General features: G+C 31.8%; 1 protein-coding gene across 3 annotated transcripts; it reads left to right on the top strand.

Moving 5' to 3' along the window:
• The first annotated feature begins 7136 nt into the window (after positions 1 to 7136).
• On the top strand, positions 7137 to 21813 carry LOC110425345 (two-component response regulator-like PRR37). 3 transcript variants are annotated; one of them, XM_021440241.2, is made up of 9 exons: positions 7137 to 7402; positions 8565 to 9062; positions 14424 to 14585; positions 14730 to 14833; positions 15125 to 15283; positions 18891 to 19074; positions 19171 to 19621; positions 20156 to 20972; positions 21323 to 21813. In XM_021440241.2, exons 2-9 carry the CDS (start codon positions 8696 to 8698, stop codon positions 21425 to 21427), a joined length of 2349 nt encoding a protein of 782 aa, XP_021295916.1. In that variant the 5' UTR covers positions 7137 to 7402; positions 8565 to 8695; the 3' UTR covers positions 21428 to 21813. The 3 variants fall into 3 exon arrangements, with proteins under 3 accessions (XP_021295916.1, XP_021295915.1, XP_089641127.1); XM_021440240.2 differs by having other exon boundaries at positions 14700 to 14833; XM_089785001.1 differs by lacking the exon at positions 7137 to 7402 and having other exon boundaries at positions 8606 to 9062; positions 14700 to 14902.
• Positions 21814 to 22580: the final 767 nt, after the last annotated feature.

Below are 22580 nucleotides of genomic sequence, written 5' to 3'. Positions count from 1 at the left end.
ACGAAAGGCTATGGCCCAAGCTCAAATCAGGGCCGACAATGGTGCAGAACTAATGCAGAAATGTAAGTCAACGGGCTGAAGAAAACCCTTCTTTCCTGTACAATATTGAGATTAATTAATTATCACTTGGTTCTCTTCTCTTAATCTGAGCAAATCAGCTTATAATAAAAAATATTTCAGAACCCATTGTTTGCACTTGACTAATGATCGTGTATTCTAAATTTTGAATTTTTTTTTCTTCTGTTAACAGGATTGACTCATTCCTTGCATAGATGAACTTTGTTTTGCTGTTCCGAGACAATTTTTTTTTATTCATAATTTCTACTTATATAAGAGAAGTGTTCCATCATTAGACTATAGAAACAAAACTTGTCTTTTAGTCATATTCATGAAGAACATCCCCTTATCCACTAAAACTTAGTCCCCATCATGCCTTGGCTCATCATATGTTCATATGGAGATCCCACATGCTATGGTAACTCCCTTACCCTGTGCTGAGAAATTAGCCTTTCTTTTCCAGGCTGGATCATTAAGTGGCACATGTCTTTCAAAGAAGACGGGTTGATCAGATTATTATATCATCATTATAGCTTGTTGGGTATGCATTGATGAATTGGGTTTTAGAAAAATCTGGTAAACCCTGCCTTGTTTCCTTGCTTTGTAGGGTTTAGGGGTAAACCAAAATTTAAGGATGACTTTTCTATTGCCTTTTAGAAAAGGGAAAACAAAGGCAATAAAGGTTAAAAGAAAGATGGAATGAAAGACAACTCTCTTTTCTTATCTTTCTCTTTATGAGCCATGGCATTGATCCTTAGACCAAAAGGTGCATTTGTTGGGTGTTTTCAGATATACTTTTGATCATTTGCATATTCATAGGCCTTTGAGAAAATAACTTTTTTTTAATTAAACATCTTCTTAAAGAAGTGAAATTTAAAAATAATTACGTATTTTTATGCTTATTTTCAATCATAATATGACATTTTAAAGATAAAATGTATGCTATATGATTTGTTTTTTAAATTATTCTATACACTGATAATAAAATTTATAAACGAGTTCATATGTTGCATGTTCATTAGGGTTATAATTCAAAATTAATAATAAATTATTGATATAATTACCAGATATATGTGATAGTTTTATAAACACACTTGTAAAATTTTAAATTTTATCATCGATATATAAATTAATAATCTATTTTTATTTCACATCTTTATTTGAGTTAAATAAGAATTTTAAATATATACGAACAATATTTTTGAAAAATATTTTAAAATTATATTATATATATATATATTGTGTACTTGTGTGTTTGTTTGTTTGCTATGAGACCTTTTTTTTCTTTTTCTTTTACAATGTAAAAATAAATAATACTTCTAGAAATTTAGAAGATAAACGTTAAGGGACCTTTTGGTAATAGAAAAATAAATTATTTTTAAAAAAAATTAATTGATGAAAAAGATATGCTACGTTCTTGGGAAGGCAGCTTTAGATGTACATCACATGTTTGGTATACTACATTCATGAGAAAGTAGCTTTCCCATGAGTACCACATTGCCACAAATTTTGGGTAATGCCATTCCCATATAGAGACAGTGAGGTGACTTTTCTAGGTTGAGAGAAGATAAAAATAATTTTTTATTTATTTAATTTTTTTAATATGTTTTAAAAGATTAAAATATTAATATAAGAATACAAATTTTATAATTTTTATAAATAAAATTATAATCAAATGGACGAACTAGACATAGCTCAAACTTGACAACCTAAAAAAGAAAAGCCTGATAAATAAAAATTAAAATTAACTAGGTCAAGAAAGATCAAACTCATAATTTCTCATCATCTATGACAGAGGTGGAAGGAGTTTCCTAAAGTTTTTAAATTTTATAATTTTTCCTTTTTTTTAATTTTATAATTTTACTTTTATAATATTGAAAATATTATTTTCATCTCTACAAATTTGAAATCTTGATTTTGTTACTGATCGACTTAATTTAATTTCTTAACCAAGAACAAGAAAAAAAAAATTTGTGGGCATTAACCCTTAGCAAAAAAATGACAATTATATATTTATGTTCTTATTAAAGGAAAGTGCAATCCCTGACTCGCTAACATGTTATTAGGTAATTTGACTAAATTGAAAAAATTATTTGCCTAGCTCCCTTCTGGCCACACCTATACTTATTAAATGATTATATATCATGATAATTTACTTTCGAGATTTAATGTTTTTAAATCTTTTTTAACTAACATTGTTTTTTATTTACTAGTTGATGTTCTAAGAGTTACTTTGATCTAAAATAATGTAATAAGTTATTTTATTTTCATTATATATATATAAAAAAAAATTATTTGTCACGATATAAATAGTTAAACAATATTACAAATTTATCTTTTTGGATATGGGTGGGATTGGAATAGGATGGATGAATGGATGATATTAAGTCTACACCCATTATATTCCATGTTTGCCCAAAAACAGGTTATATGTTGCCTACCCATCAATTCAGCCCTAAAATAATAAATAAAGGGTTGGTCATGTGAAGGGATATTCCTAAAAGCCAATGTCTCAATTCTTTGTTGGAAGAATTTTTATTGGGACTATCGCTTTAGAGTTTTTTTATAAAGGTATTTTTTTAGATTTTATTTCTTAAAAAAAAATTTAAAATTTTGTTTAACTCGATTTATACTTTTAAGATATAAATAAACTGAAAAAAAAATCGAATCAAACAGATATTTAACCTCATTTGCCCTTCAACCTCTCAATTAGGAAAGATGAAATCCATTTTTTTTATCAAATTCTCACTTATTTGGTAAGATATATGTATATATATAAATAGACAAATAGATAAATGTTGAAAAAAATTAATGAAAAAAACCCAACCAAATATTGAGTTGAATGGGTGTGGCAAGCTTGTGTCTCTTTTGTGAACAAATTTGGTAACATCACAAACCATATAAAAAGATACACCCAACTTGCACTAACTTTACTATAAACTTTCATTGTCACCTTTTGAAAGTTTGATGGGTCTTTTCCATGTATTCATGCAAATAATAAATTAAATCTTTTAATTAATTGACTACTAATAATGATTTGGGTCCCAAATTAAGATTGTAGTTAACAACATTAAGGATTCTTGGATCTCCCTTGCATATTTGAGAAAGTTTATTGGGTTTTGACTTACCATTTCCAATGTTGTGAACACATAAAACTTCATTTTAAATTTTGGATTATAATTTTTTTTTAATTTTAAACGATGGCTAAATATTGTTGCCTTTTTAAAACGAATATTTATCTTAAAAATCAATTAAGAATAAAGAGACCACAGAAGAATCAACAGACCCATGAAAGATATATATTTTAGATTAATGAAAAATGTGAATTCATATATACTTATATACATGTTGCATCTTATTATTTTGTCTAGCTTAATAATTAACACGGCGAAAAGGGTTTTATGTTAATAATATTTTTCGAAAGATATATATGGCCGAAAGATTAAAGTTGACATGCATGGACAAAATAAACAATGGCCACAACCTAGGGAAGAAGAAAAGAAGGTAGAAAGAGAAAAGCAAGAATGGATAGAGATGAGGTAGCTGTTAAGAGGATTCCCAGGAGGAGGAAAAGGATAAGGAATCCTTTTTGTGAATTGAATGAACAAAGAAAGGGAGAGGGGGAAGTAGGGTAAACGAGAAGAGAGGAAAAAAAGGAAGAAAGAAAAACGTTTAAAGACCACAAAGAAGGCATGAGATGCAAAGATGAAAGGAGGAAAAGGATAACATTTGAAAACAAAAATAAAAAACAAAGGCAAAGTCACAGCATTACAGGTCTTATTCCTTCCACACTGTTAAGCCTTTTACTGGGGACATGGGAATCAATGTAGGGTGGATAGGAGTAATTACATGCCACCCAAAAATACCAACAAAAATGGAAGCTACTAGAAGTAAAAAAAAAATAATTAAAAAGACATAAAAGGATTTTTTTTTATATATAATTTTGAGTATAATTTTTATATCACTTAAGAAAAAAATTATAAATTAAATTGAGTATTGTTTGATATAGTTTTGGAATAACATGCTTAGAAATGTAAAATTATATTCTTTTCAATTTTTTTTGGTTGAAAATAGGAGAAATATGTAGAATAATGATAAATCAAATAATAATAATTGACTCACTTTCTTTTTGGTATTTCATCATAAACTTTGTCATATAAAAAAAGTATATGTATATGTTGTACTCTCTCTCTCTCTCTCTCTATATATATATATATATATATGTATATAAAATATTATTATTTTGTAATTGAGAGGAAGTTTCTACATATGGAGTGAAGAAGGAAAAGTTATGTGTATGTATTCACTAATTAAATTGTTATTATATACATAGATATCTATAGTTATATACACACAGACTTTCTCTACTCTCTCACATTACTTTTGTTATTTGTTTATTTATTTATAAAAGGTAATTTTTCAACTAGTATTAAATAATTATGTAATTAGATTCATTTTCATTAAATTAAGTTTTTAGAAATTAAATTATAATATGAATATATTAGTATCAACGATCAAATAAAAAAATCTTGTATAATTCACATCAAACATATTTCACTTTTTGAAATTGTTTATTCTTTTAACAAGATTTTTGTTTAATAAAAATTTCAATTACAACGCTTCTAATTCTTTTAATTGAAGCATCTCTGGATTTACTAATTCTTATATAAAGAGCTTTTTAAAAATAGTTATAAAACAAGCGTGGATACACACACACATATATATATATATATATATATTATGAATTTCACAAACTAATAATGTCAAGTACCAATTTAGTTTTTATTTAGTTGTTTTGGTCCAATAGTAATGCTATTTTTCTATAGTTTTAAATATATTTAAAGATAAAATACTTTGATCTCTTTAAATTTTAATCAAAATTACATAAAAGTTTATTAATTTTTAAAATAAACATTCCAATCAAATAAAAAAAAATTCGTTATACACGTAAGTTTAACCGTTTGTATTTTCATCTTGTTGGCATGGTAAGGATATAAAAATAATTTTATTTTTGATTAATTTTTATTATTACAATAATATAATTTTATTTTTTTATTAATTAAGAAAAAAAACTCTCCATTAAGGAGCTCCAATCGAGGCTTCCTTGTTCTCCCGTGCTTTGGGGAGCACCGATTTGGTGCTTCCCTCCCTTGGGAGCACTGACCAATGCTCCCTTTTCTTGAGGATCGATGCTCTCTATTTTTTTAATTTTTTTAAATATAATAATAATTTTTTAAATTAATAAAAAATATTTTAATTTTTTTGTTATTTCTGTGTTTATAATCTTAAGATGAAAGGTTTATTTCAAAAATTAATAAATTTTTATGTAATTTCAATTAAAATTTAAAAAAGTCATGTATTTTACCTTATATTTAAAAATTTATTTCAATGGTTAATGTGTGTGTATATACATATATATATATTTATATATATCAAAGGGTCAGGTTCAAATATAAAAAAAAAAAGTTCAACACTTTTTTCAAATAAAAAGAAATATAATTTAAAATTATTTTTATAATATAAGATTTTTTTTGTTAATATAGTAAATTCAAGAACACTGAAAAGGGGATCAATGGCGGATTCAGTATTTTAAGTTTTGATATAATCAATTGAAGATGTGATCAAACCCTCCTAACATTATTTTCTACTTTTATAAATATCTCTTCACCATCAAAAATCATTTTTTATTAATTATACATGCCATCATACCAACAATAATAGATTAGATCGCAATTTCTTATTAATGTGTCAAGTAAGTGCTAATGTGCTAATAAAAGTTAAGATTAATCAAAATTAATTGTACAAATTAAAGTTACAATTACAATAAAATCACTTCAAGGTATATTATATAACTTGTATGTTTGCCCTTCTTAAGATTGTAATTATTTCAATATTAACCTTTGAAAATTTATGGTTGGTTAGGCATCCCAAACTATATATTGTTTTTTGATATTTGAACATTTATAATATGTTAGGCAATGTCCCCGAACGAGTATCATATCGATTAAGAATTTAAAATTTTAATTTAAAAATTTGAAAACTTAAAATAATGAATAATATTATAAAAAAAGTAGGTTAGACAAATAGAGCTATCAATATTGGCTTTGGTCATGCAATTAATTTTGGTATACGAATTATGATAGTTCAAATGTCACCTAAGATTTTTAGTTTTAATTTCAATATTATCTTTGACAATTAGATATTGGTTTACATACATTTATATTATCAAAACAATGTATTAATGTAAATAGATAATAATTTAGATTTGATTGGGTAATTGTTAATTTTTTTTACATGGTTGAGATTTAAAGTTTGAACTCATTCTTTTTTAATGAACCTCCAGAAAAAAAGATAATAAAATTATTTATTATTTGTTATTAGATATAAACTTGCATATGAATATAGAAGAAAAAGATACTGCAAGTTGAATAAACTTAATTTGGCTCAATGAAAAATTATTTATTATTTTATTATTTTATCCTTACTCAATAATATTATTTATTTATTTATTTATTTCATATTTTTAATAAAAAATTATTTAACTTTCTTAGTTGCATCACCCAAAGAAAATACCGAACCGAACTCTGATCCGCAATGCATAAAGGACGAGCCGAGCCAAGTGATGGAAGATATTTTCTTGCTGACATGGCAAAACCCTTGGACTTGTACATGTAAAACCCAAATACCATTAAGGGTAATTCTGTCATTTAACCAAACCCCCACCACATGGGCGAAATTCGGTCTCGTTGGCTGCAAACCAGCCGATGGCTTCACTGTGGTCACCCCGACAACGACATCTTCCACCTTTTGATAAAAGAAAATAAAAAAATTTTTACCTTCCCGAATCCCCTAAGCATCTTTAACTGATCACACAACGCGCCACGTGTCCCCTAACACGATCTAGTGCATCGCCTTAGATCCACCACAAAACGGTTCACCTCCCAACTTTAGATCTCCCCTCCGCGTCATGGCCCTCAGTCCCACGTGGATCAATGACGTGGCGTAACTTCGAGCTACCCTTACGCCATGTCATCGACACGTCAGCTCGCATAATATCTTTTATTCGACGTATCTTTCTTTTCCCTGCACCTTTGGCCTCGCCGTTTCTCGACCAGTTAAGCCAGTTTCTCTTACAAAATCTTCTTTTAAGTTGGTTGTCTTCTTCGTCATTTTTAATATTTATTTTTGATAGAACCCTGAATCTTTTTTTTTTTTGGCTTTGAGTAATCGGCAAGCTTTCGAGTATTTCATTTTTTTTTCCTGAAATTTTCATGTCTCGAAGTTTTTGAAATTTTTGACCGTTGGGGGAATGGGATGAAGATCGACTGGAAACGAGTTTCAAAAGGTAAATAATCATAGCTCTGTTTTGTTTTATTTTTTTACCAATTTTTTAAAAGAATTTTCACTCGTTGTTTCAACTCTCTACGTTTTTGCTACTGGAAAACTCGTTTGTTTTATTTATATTTCTTTATTTGAAACTCGGGATTTTGAAATTCGAAGGTTGGTCTCCGTTGTAACTGTTTATATGAGCTCAGAATCAGACTGTTTGTTTTTCCATAAATTTCTTCTTATTTTCTTTTTTTTTTCCATTGGAAAATGTTCAAGCGTTTATTTAAACAAAAGTGTGATTCGATTCGTCGAAACGATTGAACTCGGCTTACTTTCGGATGTTTCAGCAACATCTTTTCTCTTTTCTTTCATTTTTTCATTCAATTTCATTTATCCTTTTCTTCTTTGTTCTTGTTCTAGTAGAAATTTGATGCTGTGTTCAACTTTACAGCTGTAAAATCTGAGAAATTCTTGCTTCCCTTGCGGTACGCTTGGACTGTAAGAAATTTGGGAAGAAAACCGCGAAAAATCAAATTTCGAAGTCTTTCTTCTTTGAATTTTATATTTGTTACTTGAAGTCTGTTTTTAGTTGACGACTTGAATTCACAGTATTAAGTTCTTTGAATTGCGTTCAAAACTTAAATTTCTATTTCATCTTCTTTATCTGCGTATAATTTCAATTTATGACTATTTCTTTAATCAAATGCTTAATTTAGGTGTTTGAGTGATTAAATTTTTAATTTGGTATGTGTCAGAAACATGAAAGTTTTGTTCATATTCTTTTTTTTGTAATTTATTTTGTTGACATTTCTCATTGACAAATTTGTTTATGGTTCATGAAAGGTCAATTATTTTTTCTTGCACTTTTTACTTTAGTTATCTGAAATTAAAAATAGAAATTTGTATGCCATGAAAATAGAAATGGTAGTATTAGCTAGCTTAAGTGTCCTTCTTATTGAATTTAAGACTTTGTTATGTGTTATTCAAAACATGATCTTACATATGAATACGTATTGTCATGTGCGTACTTTGTTTTGAGTTAGATAAATCTGAGTTTTGTGGGGTTATGTATATTTGACAGTAATAGGATGAGAGGAATTATTATGTGCAAGATTTTGTATGATTGTTATATTTCCACACTTCTAATATGAAAATCTTATATATGTTTTCTGCCATAGGGCTTGTTGAAGGTTTGTGCTTGTAGACGTTTGTATCTTGAAGACAACAGGATGCGCAAGCTCTTTTGCGCAGTAGAGGAACCAACTCAATCTGGTGCCTTCCTTATTATTGGTCTTTTTTAATCTGCTTGATGGGGATAGTTCAAATGAATAATAACAGTCCTGTGGCCAATGGGTTGGTTGAATTGAATACACATATTCATGATGAGCACAAGAAAATAAGGGGTAGGGTCATGGGTGAGGAGCAGAGCCTCTCAGTGGAAGACGAGTCATGGATTAATGAGGATGCGGAAGACAGGAATGATGGGAAGACAGAGTTGGTTCAAGTTCAGGTCCCTGTGCAGGGCGTGCAACAGACGTCACAGCAACAGCCTCAAGGTCCTTTGGTTCGCTGGGAGAGGTTTTTACCTCTAAGGTCTTTGAAGGTTCTACTGGTGGAAAACGATGACTCAACTCGCCATGTTGTCTGTGCATTGCTGCGAAATTGTGGATTTGAAGGTCAGTTAATTTTTATTGATACGAAAATTTCTAGTTTTGCAATCTGAAATTAAAATATTGTACATTCGTACACCAAGAAAACTGAAATAGCAGCATAAGCTACCTAAAGACAGGACTATCTTAGAATCTTATTTGCGTTAAAGGTTGTTGACCCCATGTAGTGGGAAAAGGCTTAACTTATAGTGTGGTTATTTGCATAAAGGTGACTTATGGTGGACAGGCTTCTTTTTTATTGTGAATAACTTTCTCTTTATTAACAGTTTCTATTAGCTTGCGAGCTTTATCTGGTGATATAAATATGGAATGTCTTCTTGGTTTTGCTCTTTTATGTTGAATGGTTTTGGATACAAGTGTCTCTGATGTGCATATATCTAATCTATTATTAGCCTAAGTATTATCCAAAATTAATATGTGGTATGTTCGGTATCTTCTTCTTAACTTGAATTTAGGCTTATTGCCCTTCTTTTGTTAATGATTGCTTAACATAGTAATTTGATGATATATCTCACATTGATATTTGTGACATTTGTTTGAAACACTTTTCTGAATCATTCTTGAATTTACCTTGTGTTGAGCTGAAGCAGGGTGGAATGATATTTGTGGGGGCATCAATGGTTCCATGTTTCTGCTTCTGTTGTACATGCTTTTTTCGCTTAGCAGTGCACTGAAAATGGGATAGGTTCTCTGAAAACATTTTATTCTGAAGGTGCATTCTTTCAAAAGGTTTGAAATCTTTTTCAAGTTTGTTAAAAAGGGTCCACTATGATACATTAAGTTCTCTATGGATCCAGACATTTAAGTTCTGTCATTTTAAGGCTTCTTTAACATACATTATGGATGGCTTATTTCAGTTAATAGAGTACACAGTCCTTGGACTGTTGGAAAACACTATCTCAAAACAGAATTTTGTCTTAGAGGCTTGTGCCATGGTTTTTTACATTAATATTTGTGTCAAATATCAATTGTTAATGATGGTGTGGCATTGAGTCAATAAAAGCAGTGTGAACCCAATGCAATCCAAGTCTTAATATTTGATATTTTGCTTAGTTTGGAAATCTCTCTCTCTCTCTCTCTCTCTTCTTTTATTATTGGAAATTGGCATGGCAATATTAACTTTTGGGTATTTACCTTATTGTTTCCTTTTCTTCGTTTTTTTATTAATTCTTTTATTTTTTTGTTTTGATGGTTGTCATTTTATTCCTATTATCATCTCACAGCTTGTGATTATCCTTTTATTCTCATTATCATCTTATAGGTTGTGATTTTTTTATACTCTCAGTATCATTGCACAGGTTGTTATTAATTCTTTGTGATATTGTTTTTATTTACCCAAATAATATTCTTTATCTTACCGCTAGGTACCATGAATATTCTATAGTTTCTTGGTTGGTAAGATCTGCTGATGTTTGGGAGAAAGTTTCTGATTGAGTTCATTAACATGCATGTGTTCTGGTGATGATTACTTACACATACTATTTGACTTCGTGTAGCTATTGGATTGTGGGTTTAAATATTATATTCTTGTGATTTAATTGATGCAGTCATGCAAGAAGTCTTAGAGGAAGAAGCTAGTATAATTTCAATTGTGTAATCATTTGATTTAAGATTGTATGTAATTTTTATTTCATATGCTTTAGATTTTTGGACTAATTATGCTAGTTCACTTAGGTTAATTACGGTTACATTTGAAATTCCATTTATTAGGAGTAGGGTTTCACAGGTTTCCATTATCCATAATTCTTTTTGTATGAAGAGTCTTGAGGAAGAATATCAATTATTTTCAATTTTGGAATTCTGATCTTGATTTAAAATTTATATAACTTGGATTTAATTTAGGTTTTAGAATTATTTATGTTATATAGAAGTTAGAGGTTGATTGTGCTATACATTTTTTTTTTTTGGTTTTCATTAACTAAGGTTATTTATTATATTTCCTTTTGCATTGACAGTCCTATGTTTAGGCAAGAGTGGGGCATCACCCCTGTTTAGTAAAATTTTGCTTAGTAACCTCTTATGATCCAGGAAATTTCATATAAATTTAATAAGTGGATCACACTATACTTTTAGAGATTTCAATTTAAATTCTAAATCAATAATATACCTTTTTAAAATAAAACAACTCAAAATTTTATTTTATACTTTCTTCTTTTCTTTCATTTTTTCCTCATAATGCAGTTTCTAATACAATAAAGGGCTTTATAAACGTCTGAGTTTGATTAAGATGCACTGTAAGTAATGAATTTGATTTTTTTTTTGTTTATCCTCTGAATATCATGAATTAATGAATTTAGTTGAGGTGATTGAAATTTTTTTCTCTATTCATTTGTTTCACTACACGACAGTCTGGTTTCACCTCTAATTGTTTGGTGGAGATTTTATTGAAGGAAAAAGTCTTATTTTTGCATTTTCATCATTGTGACTTTTGGTGTTTTTTTTTTTTTTTTGAAAGATGGTTTTTATTAATGATGAGCTGGAATGCCGTGACTTTTGGTGTTGGAAGAAAATAAATAAGACTAGTACCAATTTTAGTTATCTCTTAAAAGGATTTGGGAAGAGTTTTGAATTTTGGCCTTAAATTTGGAGTAAATAACCAAAAATTCACCCAAATATTATTTTAAAATTTATGTGTCTGCCTCCACTAGGCAATCTGTATTAGATATTACCTAGATCTCATATGAATATCTTGCATAGTATAATAGCACTGTGATTCTTAAATGTTTTTGTAGCTGTGTGCTAGAAGATTGTAATACTCGTTGGGAAATTTGTCTGCGAGTCTAATCACTTAGAGGGGTATGGTCATAAAATTTCAAACCTGGTAGATGGGCCTAGACCATTAGTGCTAGAAATTAGTCCTGCCAAATTAGTACTAACTGATGGGACTGTTTTGAGGCTAATTAAGTTTTTATTTATTTTTCATTTACAGCTCTGTCACATCTTTAACTATCTGTCAGTTGCATTTTACTGAAAAGTTGTAATAATAAGAAATTTTATTTGTTAGAATGGGTTGGTTGAGAATTCAACCTACGTTAATGTTGGTTGCATACAAGTGACACTGGTGGCCCTTAAGATTTTTCAAGTTCCAAAGTCATGGAGAATTGAGAAATAGGTGTTGTAGCTTGAGAAGGACTTGGTGAAGAAACATACTAGGTGTTGAAAATAAGGTTTGTAAGCCTGATTTGAATCTGATCTTTGTAATTGGAATTATGTGGCTTTGCATTGCTAGAAGAAAGAGAAAGGGTAAAATAAATAAATAATCAAGTTATAACCTAATGAGTTTTAAAAACAAAAATCCTGGCAATTTTGACTTGGCCAAGACTTCAGCTGCTGGTATCAATCACATTGTACCTTAATATCTTTGCACTTAATACTAGTTTGAAATACTTTATCATCTTCACAATCTTCTTCTTCTTCAACAGCATTTTAGATCAGAGAAAGTACAGGTCCAAGTACTAAACAAGGTAGCTTATTTTTTGACATTTCATCATATGACTTCTTCTTTTCAGCTTTTCCCCTCACAAATAAATTCTTCATTTTCTTGCTTGATAGAGCCCTTATGTGTATTTCTAAGAAAGCTACCTAGGGTATTAGGAGCCTTGGAAGTAGGGAATTGGTTCTTCAGCCTTGAAATTTGAAATATAGTTTTGTTACATCTTTGAAGAACTTAATGAATGGGTAGGTTATTTAGCTGCAAAATTACTAAACATTCCAACTAATGTTTATTAATTAAACTTTCGGAAAATTTTTTCTTTCTTGTGGAATTTGCTCCACTTTGGCTAGATGGTCTGTTGTTGCAAGTCTTCTTCAATTTCTTATGCAATTTATATTTCTGTGGCCACAATATTCAATTGACAAGTAGGAGACTGCAATCAGTTTCTGTTAATCCTTTTCTTTGCATAACAGTTATGATAACTTTTGTCCATAAGGTTATGGATAAAGAAATTAGAGAACCAATTGTGTTATTCCTCTCCAACAGATGACTCTGCCTGAATCAAATCATTCTTTGTTATTTTGAAAAAAAATTGGTTTATTGGTTGTTTCATCTACTCCGTATCTTCCCTTTCCAAAACCCATTTCATCTTATGTAATTCTTGTTGCTTGATTTATCATATCCTTACCATCCTTTGACCTTGGGCTTGTGTCTTTGTTGAAATTCATACACACCAACATGATGAAGGTAACTTTCCAAAATATTTATGTTCTTGTCAAATGTTTCTGTTTTAATATCTCCTTAATTAGGTTCATTTAGTTTAGCACCTTCAGTAAGTTCTTTAGGTATGGTAGGGCAACAAGGTTGTATTTGTTTCAAAAACTAATATCTAAAGTTAAGAGGGTGAAAATGCTGGAAAATTATGTGGCGATTTGAGATTAATATTAGATAAAATAGACGAAGATTTTATAATCTGTTTGAGGGCTTCATAATACTCATTTAAGGCATGTAAAATTTGATGTCATTTTGGTGTGCATTTGTTAGGATTTGAAAAGTTCTTTTCCAAGCTTAAAGTGAATATGAAAAGGTTTCAGGGTTAAAATAGTGCTTAAGGTACTAGGATACAAAGAAGGTCTAGTCTTCACAGAAAGATTTCCGTTGGAATGCCACCTAAGGTCCACAGGCTTCAAACCTTGGTTAGGGTGACACAATCGCAAAAGAAAGCATAATAAGCTGCCAGAAATTTCATGGACTTCTTATATTAATTGGGAGCCCTTACAGGCGTTGGATATAGACTTTATGGCAATCCTAATAATCTTACAAGAACTTGTTGTCAGAGGTAGGGAACCATAAAGGATAATTTTAAAGAATATCTACACAATAGATAAGTCCCAACAAGAGGATAGAATCAAAACAAAGGGCTTTACTTTTCACAGAATGGAAGTACTTTATTCTTTATTAAACAAGAGGGGCTTGTAAACTAAAAGAATAAAATGAAGTTGAAATTTGAAATATGCCACGTGATCATGAGATTTTGGTTTCATAACGGAGGCTTATAAACTAAACGGAATGAAGTGAGGCTATAGAAAAAAATTAAATGATGTCAATCTGTTCACTGGAAAATTTTATTTTGGTTTGGTGCTTGATATATAGCTCATAGATACTTTATCAAGGTCCTTTCTCTATTTTTTTAACTGATGGTCCTGTGCAAAGTGATATAATGTCTCATTGAGGGTTGTGACTGTTCATTGAGTTTGTTGTTAACTGTATTGCATTTTTTTTCAACATGAGTAGCTTTCTTGGTTGATATGTATATGATTACTTTAGATAGAAATATGTTGTATACAACTTTTATGCATGTCAAGTTTTCCCTTAACATTTTTTCTGTAACCTATGACCCTAATGTCCTTTTTTTTTTGTTTCAATCTTGGCAGTTACTGCTGTGTCAAATGGACTGCAAGCTTGGAAGATCTTGGAAGATCTAACCAATCATATTGATCTTGTTTTAACTGAGGTAGTGATGCCTTGTTTGTCAGGCATTGGCCTTTTATGCAAGATAATGTGCCACAAAACTCGCAAGAATATTCCAGTGATTAGTGAGTATATTTCTTTTATTTATTTTCCCCTTTTTATAATAATGCAATTTTGTACCTATATTCTTAACAAATTGATACTTTTAACTGCTACACCTTGGTGAGTTTTGTGTGCAGTGATGTCATCTCATGATTCTATGAGTATAGTCTTCAGGTGTTTGTCCAAGGGTGCAGTTGACTTTTTAGTGAAGCCTATACGAAAGAATGAGCTTAAAAATCTTTGGCAGCATGTTTGGAGGAAATGCCACAGCGTGAGTTGCTATAGTTATCCCACTTTATGTATGAAACTATATGGACCAATTATGGATTCTGAAGTTCAGGTCTGTCCTTATATATGCTTTTTTCCTGACAATTGTTGAGCTATTGGGACGAAAAACAAGTCATTCACTTTGCCAAGTTTCCACCATTAAAATTTTAGAATCTTTATATAAAAATTTTGCTTTCATATGTTCATTGTTTTTACCAGTTTCTTGACATAAGACAGCAGAAAAGTGCAAACTTTTTCTCCTCTGTTTTGCATTTACTATTCATCCTTTCATCAGTCTAGTGGTAGTGGAAGCCAAAGTGGTATACAGACCCAAAAATCCTCAAAATCAAAAGGTACTGATTCAGACAACAATACTGGAAGAGATAAGGACGATGACAATGGCAGTGTCGGTTTGAATGTTCAGGATGGCAGTGACAATGGAAGTGGCACTCAGGTGAAGTTATACTTCATTATAGACTCATTTTTATTCTTGTGATTTTTATCAGTCTGATATAGATTGAAACTATGCTTTTATATTACTTGGCTGTCCAATATTTGATTGATTTGTTATTCCTTTATGCTTCACATTGCTTGTGGTATTATGTGTTTTCTCTGATCATTATAATAATTAGTATCAAAGTATAAAGACTGGCTTATTCTTCTATTTTAGGCATTGAAATAATTATTAGGAAATTTCACAATTAATTGTCAAATATAAGAATTGATTTGATTTAACAATAGGTTTTATAACAATCACATAGAGTTTTCTCAGCCTTACATATAAGCTTCTGAAAATATTATTTTCTGTTGAGTACACCTACGCCCCTGTTACATAGAGCTCTCAAAACAAAGCAAAGGGAAGGTGATACATGTGTTACCACATCTTGTTAAGCTGGTTATGTTCACTAATGCACACTCTAAGCAATTGTAAAATCAACCTAGTTTTAGGACATATTGATGTGGCACTTTCAAATCTGATTCAGTATCTCAACTGTCTTATTTCACTTCCTCTAAAACAAAATATCATGCTAATGTCCTTGGCAGTTTCATTTGAAGGAATGGATCTTTGGGGTGACCTTGTCAGTATGATTGGGCATAGTGTATAATGGTAGGAAAAACACTTGCATTATTTTTGGACAGATGAAATGTGAATTACTTCAGCATGTATGACATAAGAAGGCAGAGTGATCCCTAAAGCAAATTTCTTTTATATGCTTAAGGCAGATTTCTTTATTGGTAGCTCAAGCAAATATTGTAGTGTCTTGCTCCTTTAATTCTTAGAACCACTGCCAAGTGAAGTTACAATCCATTTAGTGGCTAAACTTTTTGGTGTATCTCCAATCACATCGATATCAATGTTGGTACTAGTATGCAACTTATTGAAAGACTATTATTGACAATTGAGCAAGGAATTGAAACACTAAGATAATAGAGTTACTTACAAGCTTATCAGAAAAAATAGAGTTACTTACAAAGAAAAAAACTCTAATTAAAAAAAGCCTTGTCTGTGGAAGTATGAGCTGATGCATTTTCCAAATTAGCTTACTTCAAAGAAAGACAGTTTTTGGCATATATCCTCTGATAGTTGGTTATAAGCAAAATAACAATCAAGTCATGTTTGCCTCTACTTCGATTGATAGAGTGGTAAGACTGGAAGTGTTACTCTTAGGTAGATTAAAACAGCAGGTACTTCCATAGTCAAATATAGTGTGATTTTGGAAAGAGCTGCTTTTCTAGGTTTATGTGTTCTCATCGAAAGAGTTTTTTGTTATAATATGAGAATGTGAAAGCTTAGACTTTTCACAATTAGCTTTTCTTTAATAGCAATTTATTGGCATTTTCTTTTCCTCAAAGAATTAAGGAGGTAGAAGAAGCTTCAACTGAGGGAAGAAAGGTTTTTTTTCTTTTCTTTTTTTTATAAAAAAAGAAAAGAAAAGAAAAGAGGAGTACGCTCCATAATTGATCGAAACGTTGTAGCCTCCTTCCAAGCAACTCTTAGACTCTTAAAGTCTCTCTCTAAAGTCAACTGACAACCATTACTCAAAAATTGGCACCCACCAGTGCGATGCTTACTTGAAACTCAAGCATCTTTTTATTACAACCAACTGTCAGCATGTTGGAATGATTGAGAGGATTACCAGATGTGGTAGGCTAGCTTTTCAAGTGAATGAATCTACCCACCCCCTACTTGTTTGGTTCTATAACTGATACAGGCTGGTAGCTAATAAACACCAATGATGAGACATTATGATAGGGTATAGTGCCATCAGTTTTTCTTGAAATTGATATATATCAACCAAAACTAGTATTTAACTTTAATTTAATTGATTGTTTGACCATGACATACTTTTTCCAAGAACCGTCCATTTTTACATGCTTATAAGATCTTGAACTGCACATTTCTTCATGCTTTCTCTTATCGATACCAATTTCAACTTTTCAAATTGTTTTGATTTACTACTTTTGCCTAGGTGAACTGATCTCATAGTGAGCTAAACTTGAGGGTGGAATGTCTAAGTATATTAGCACTTCAAATCATTTCTTTTGTGCATTAAACTATTAAATGATCAGTAAAGCTATTAAATTTTTCTAGCATTTTCAATATTTATTTCCCGAGGTGCATTAAACTGTTCTTACATCTTTAGGCCACAACACTTTAGTGCCTATTATGCTAGGTACTCCTCCCATATTGCCATTAGCATCCAAAAGAACTTCAGCTATATAAGCTTTGTAGTAAGTTAAACAAGTTACGTTGATGTCACTGCACTTCATGACACTTCTTCATCAAATATAGCTTGCTATCTTTTTGAGTTGTTCTTTAGATGAAGCTTCTTAACCAGTATGATAACTCTGAAATCTGGAGAAGTAGTCCTAGCCATCATAATTTGGCGTACCGTTGCACCCACATTGTACCTGGTTTGAATTTTTTGTGCCTTTAGCCATATGAATTCTTGTGTCTATGGATGAGCCAAATTTATTATCCTTGGGCCAAATCTTTTTACTCTTCTTCAACCTGTTTCTTGATTGGGCTTGAAATTATAAATAGGCTCAAGTTTGTTGAAATCATCACAACAGTAACCTTTTGGCATATCTTTGGCCCTTCACTAACTGAAGTTTCTTTTTTGCATGTTGGTCATTTTAAACTATCTCATGCTTGCACAAATTTTCCTTATCCATGTTCATTTCGTCAATGGTGAAGCCAAAAAAAGTGGGGAAATTAAAAAATGTATCTAATTATTATTGCAGAATTAAGACCTTGGAAGAAATTTTGGAGGGGATATTTCCAAGAATATCCCAAAAATATGGGTATAATAGGATTTGAGAAACCAAACTCTAATGTAGCTTCTCCCCTGCAAACTTAGGATTTTTAGTGGTCATATTTCTGCTTCTCTATTAGTGCTAGCTTGAAAAGCTTTCCTTTTCATTTGTTCTTCCACCTTAAGTTTAATTAAAGGCAAATTCTATTATCAATATTGCCTGCAATGCTGATAATCCAAGCTGCACTCTCCAGCCCATGTTCTTGCTTCGGAACTAGTCTAGACAGATATGGATGACATCCTAAACCAAAGGGCAGATTCCCTGTCAATGCTAGTAACTTATATGCTTCAAATTTGCAAGGAGCTGCTAAAATTACACAGATTGGGATGCTGAGAAGACATGAGAACCTTTGGCGTCATGACCAAGCAGAATGAGACCCAGAAGGCTTCATATATTTAATTGCTATTCATATTTTTCTTTCGCCCGGGGCTGGGGAGTGGGAAAGGGTGTGCACTATGTAGTCAACCATAATTTGTTGTACTAAAGCTTTGTTAGAGTATAACCACATTATGCTTTAGATATGCATTTTCATGTGCATGCATAGCTAGCTAAATTGTTTCACTCTTTCTTTGAATTTGAACATGTGATTATGGCTCATGTAATGGATTAGAGTTCATCAGAATGTGTAGGTGTGTAATAATTGAAGGTAGATGACTTTTTCACTGATGCACTTAAGCACATATTTATGGGCGAAGACCTTTAACCCAGCGGTAATCTGGATGCATGAAATTCTTTCTTTGCAGAGCTCATGGACAAAGAGAGCAGTAGAAGTTGACAGCTCCCAGCCAATATCACCATGGCACCAGTTCGCTGATCCTCCTGATAGCACTTGTGCCCAGGTTGTCCATTCTAGACCGGAAGTGTTAGGTGACAGCTGGGTTCCAGTAACAGCTACGAGGGAGTATGATAAGCAGGATAATGAACTAGGTATGTGCAAAACTGTTCATAATGGACTTCTGCTGTTCGTCCGATTGTTGTTCTTGTCTTTCTCTTTAATTAAATTGTGCTGCATCTCAATGCCAGAAAATGTTGTTATGGGCAAAGACTTGGAGATAGGGGTACCTAAAATTACAGCTTTGCAGCTTGAAGACCCAAGTGAAGAGGTACTGACCAACATAGCTGGTGCTAATAAAGACAAATTATCTGCAATAAACCCTAAGAAAGATGATGAGAAACTAGAGAAAGCGCAATTGGAACTTAACAGTGAGAAATCAGGTGGTGATTTGAGAAACCAAGCTGCTGACCTGATAGGTGTCATCACCAATAATACTGAACCTCAAATAGAAAGCACAGTCTTTGACATCCCCAATGGCCTCCCTAAGGTCTCTGATACAAAGGATAAGGTGAACTACGACATGAAGGAAATGCCTTTTCTTGAGCTCAGTTTAAAGAGACTGAGAGATGTAGGAGACACTGGAACAAGTGCCCATGAACGAAATGTATTGAGACATTCAGACCTTTCAGCCTTCTCAAGGTATTTAGAACTGTGGCTTCTAATTTTTAAATATCCAATTTTAAAAATACTAATATTTGTTGTCCCCGTGCAATGTAAATACAAATTGAATATTCCTTTTAATATTTTTCAATAATAATTTTATTCATTTACCAATAGGTTTTTAAAGAATGAAATTAGAATTAAGAAAAAGAGTTTTAAGTGATTCAATGCCATTTGAGTTTTTATTTACAAATTGAATAAATCTTATTAATATTTATAATAAAAAATATTTAAAGTAGAAATTTAAAAATAAGATTACACTTTATCCCATGTTGCACTTCTGCCTACTTAATTTGAATTTCAATCCTTGTTTGATACTACTGTGTATAATTATAAATACTATTTATATAATGATTAAAAATTAGTTAAAATGGATAATGACTATTTAGAAATATAATGAGTAAAAGTATTCCTTTTTTTCAATTAAGAGGTCTTTCAATATCAACACTTTATATATATATACATATATATATGTATTGTAGATTATAGATAGTAATTTTCATTTTCATGCAGATACAATTCTGGTTCAACTGCTAATCAGGCTTCAACAGGAAATGTTGGTAGTTGTTCTCCACTTGATAATAGCTCGGAGGCAGCTAAAACAGATTCTATGAAGAATTTTCAGTCTACCTCAAATAGCATGCCTCCAAAGCAACAGTCCAATGGAAGTAGTAACAATAATGACATGGGTTCCACCACTAATAATGCCTTCAGCAAACCAGCGGTACTCAGTGACAAGCCAGCACCTAAAACTTCAGCTAAATCTTTTCATCCCTCTTCGGCCTTCCAACCAGTGCAGAGTGGCTGTGGTTCTTCCCCGCAACCTGTAGCACAAGGTAAGGGTGATGCTGCACTAGGTAGCATGATTTTAGTTAAAGGAAGGGGCACAGACCAACAGGTGAAAGTGCGGCATCACTATCATCATTATCACCACCACCACCATCACCATGTCCATAACATGCCCCAGAATCAAAGGTTAGGTAACCATGATGATTTATCTTTGGAAAATATGGCAGTAGCAGCACCGCAGTGTGGGTCATCCAATCTGTCAAGTTTACCACATGTTGAAGGCAATGCTGCTAACCACAGTTTGACTAGAAGTGCATCAGGAAGTAACCATGGAAGCAATGGACAGAAAGAGAGCAGCACTGTGTTAAATAGCAGAGGAATGAATCTTGAAAGTGAAAATGGGGTGCCTGGGAAAGGTGGAGCTGGTGGTGGAATTGGATCTGGAGGCAGGAATGGAATTGATCAAAACCGTTTTGCTCAAAGAGAAGCTGCTTTGAACAAATTCCGCCAGAAAAGAAAAGAAAGATGCTTTGAGAAGAAGGTAACTGTATTCGATTGTGACACTGGCAAATATCTGTTTGTTAAAGTAGGGAGATGCGTCTTACTTTCTACTTGTATGATATAATTTCCCAAAATTATGACAATTGCTGAAACCTTTTAAGCTAACAGTGAAGATGTCATCAATCACCTTGGACTTACAGAAAACTAGATTTCCCTTAACAGTGTTCAGCTTTGCAGGTATCTTATGGGCCCATCCACCAGTATGATAATAGTCATGGTCACCTGAGTTAATTTCCAAGTTCTAATTTTTAATTTGTTGTTTCATCACTGGCTTCTCAATTTTGGAATTAAAAATGGTCAAGGGCATCTCCCTAACATCAACTTTTTCAGGTTCGATATCAGAGCAGAAAGAAACTGGCTGAGCAGAGACCACGCGTTCGAGGACAGTTTGTGCGACAGGTCCATGAAAATAAAAACAGGGACACAAACTGCTAACATACAACCCTCGTCCCTTAGTGTGTGCAAAATTTTGCATATCAGATTAGCACTACGGAGAAGGAAGCATTCAGATTTCATGGTGCAGGATTGTGCACATAGGGATACAAGATTATGTACTCTTGATCAAAGACCATATTCATTATGAGGACTCTCAAGTCTTCTTGAAATTGTACTTTACTAATCTGACCTATGTGGCTCTCGCTGAAACTATTACTACTACCTTGCAGAAGGTAACAGCCCTTAAAAGGGTAGCCCTCTGCTATAGTACCATCCGTTATGGTGTGCTGTTGTTTGTTAAAACTAGCATGCACGAAGTGGGTATTTAAAACTGTTCTCTTGTGAGCTTCATTTCTCGTGTGTTTTTAACTTACTTCTTATGGACTCTTTCTTTTCCATTAAGTTGTAACCCAATTTGGTTATGACTTACACAGATTTCAAGAATCCGCATGAAGGAGACTTCTGTTTAGGAAAAAGGTAAGAAACGTTTCTATGTGGTTTCCATAAAGCCATGTATTATCACTTGCTTTGAATAATTTGATTGCCTTTTGTTAGAGTTACTGACCTAGCTCATGATACATAAAGTAGAAATAGCAAGACAAAATAGGAGAGAGTTCCAAGTTCATTCCTGGGTAGAATTTATCATTTGGGAACAAGCATTTTTCTTCCTTCTTGTTTCCAAGCTTCTGGATTAAAGCTTCAAGCACCCTCTTTAGCATGACAGCCTCACCCTTAGGAAAAAACAAAAAGTTAGTTTTCCATCCATCTTCCATGACAAGATATGCTGGTTGGATTCAATGGCCGATCGGTAGAAAGCAGAATTTAGAATGATTTGAGGCTCTGGCCTTGGAAATACATGGGAGTCCCTTCGCTATGATGCTGGATAAGGTTAGCGGAAGAATGGGTGCATTGAACTTTGAGCCTTGTTGTCTACTTTCTGCTTCCCAGCTGCCCCTAAATATGATCCTTCAGATCTCTTCCCCAAAATGTTAATGAACCCTCAATCTGCTTTGTTATGGATAACTGTCTAGTCAACTCAAAAAATAATAATCATGGTTATGTCTGATTTAGTGGAAGCATAGGACTCTTAAAATTCAAATTTAAATTAATTTTTAAATTTTAACTGTTAAAATATTGCATAAAATGTCAAAAT

Source organism: Theobroma umbraticum, unplaced genomic scaffold, assembly GCF_002168275.2.
Source record: "Theobroma umbraticum cultivar Fairchild unplaced genomic scaffold, ASM216827v3 scaffold_81.0, whole genome shotgun sequence".
NCBI lineage: Eukaryota > Viridiplantae > Streptophyta > Magnoliopsida > Malvales > Malvaceae > Theobroma > Theobroma umbraticum.
Note: the sequence above shows the minus strand (reverse complement) of the source record. Positions and strands in the feature narration are given on the sequence as shown.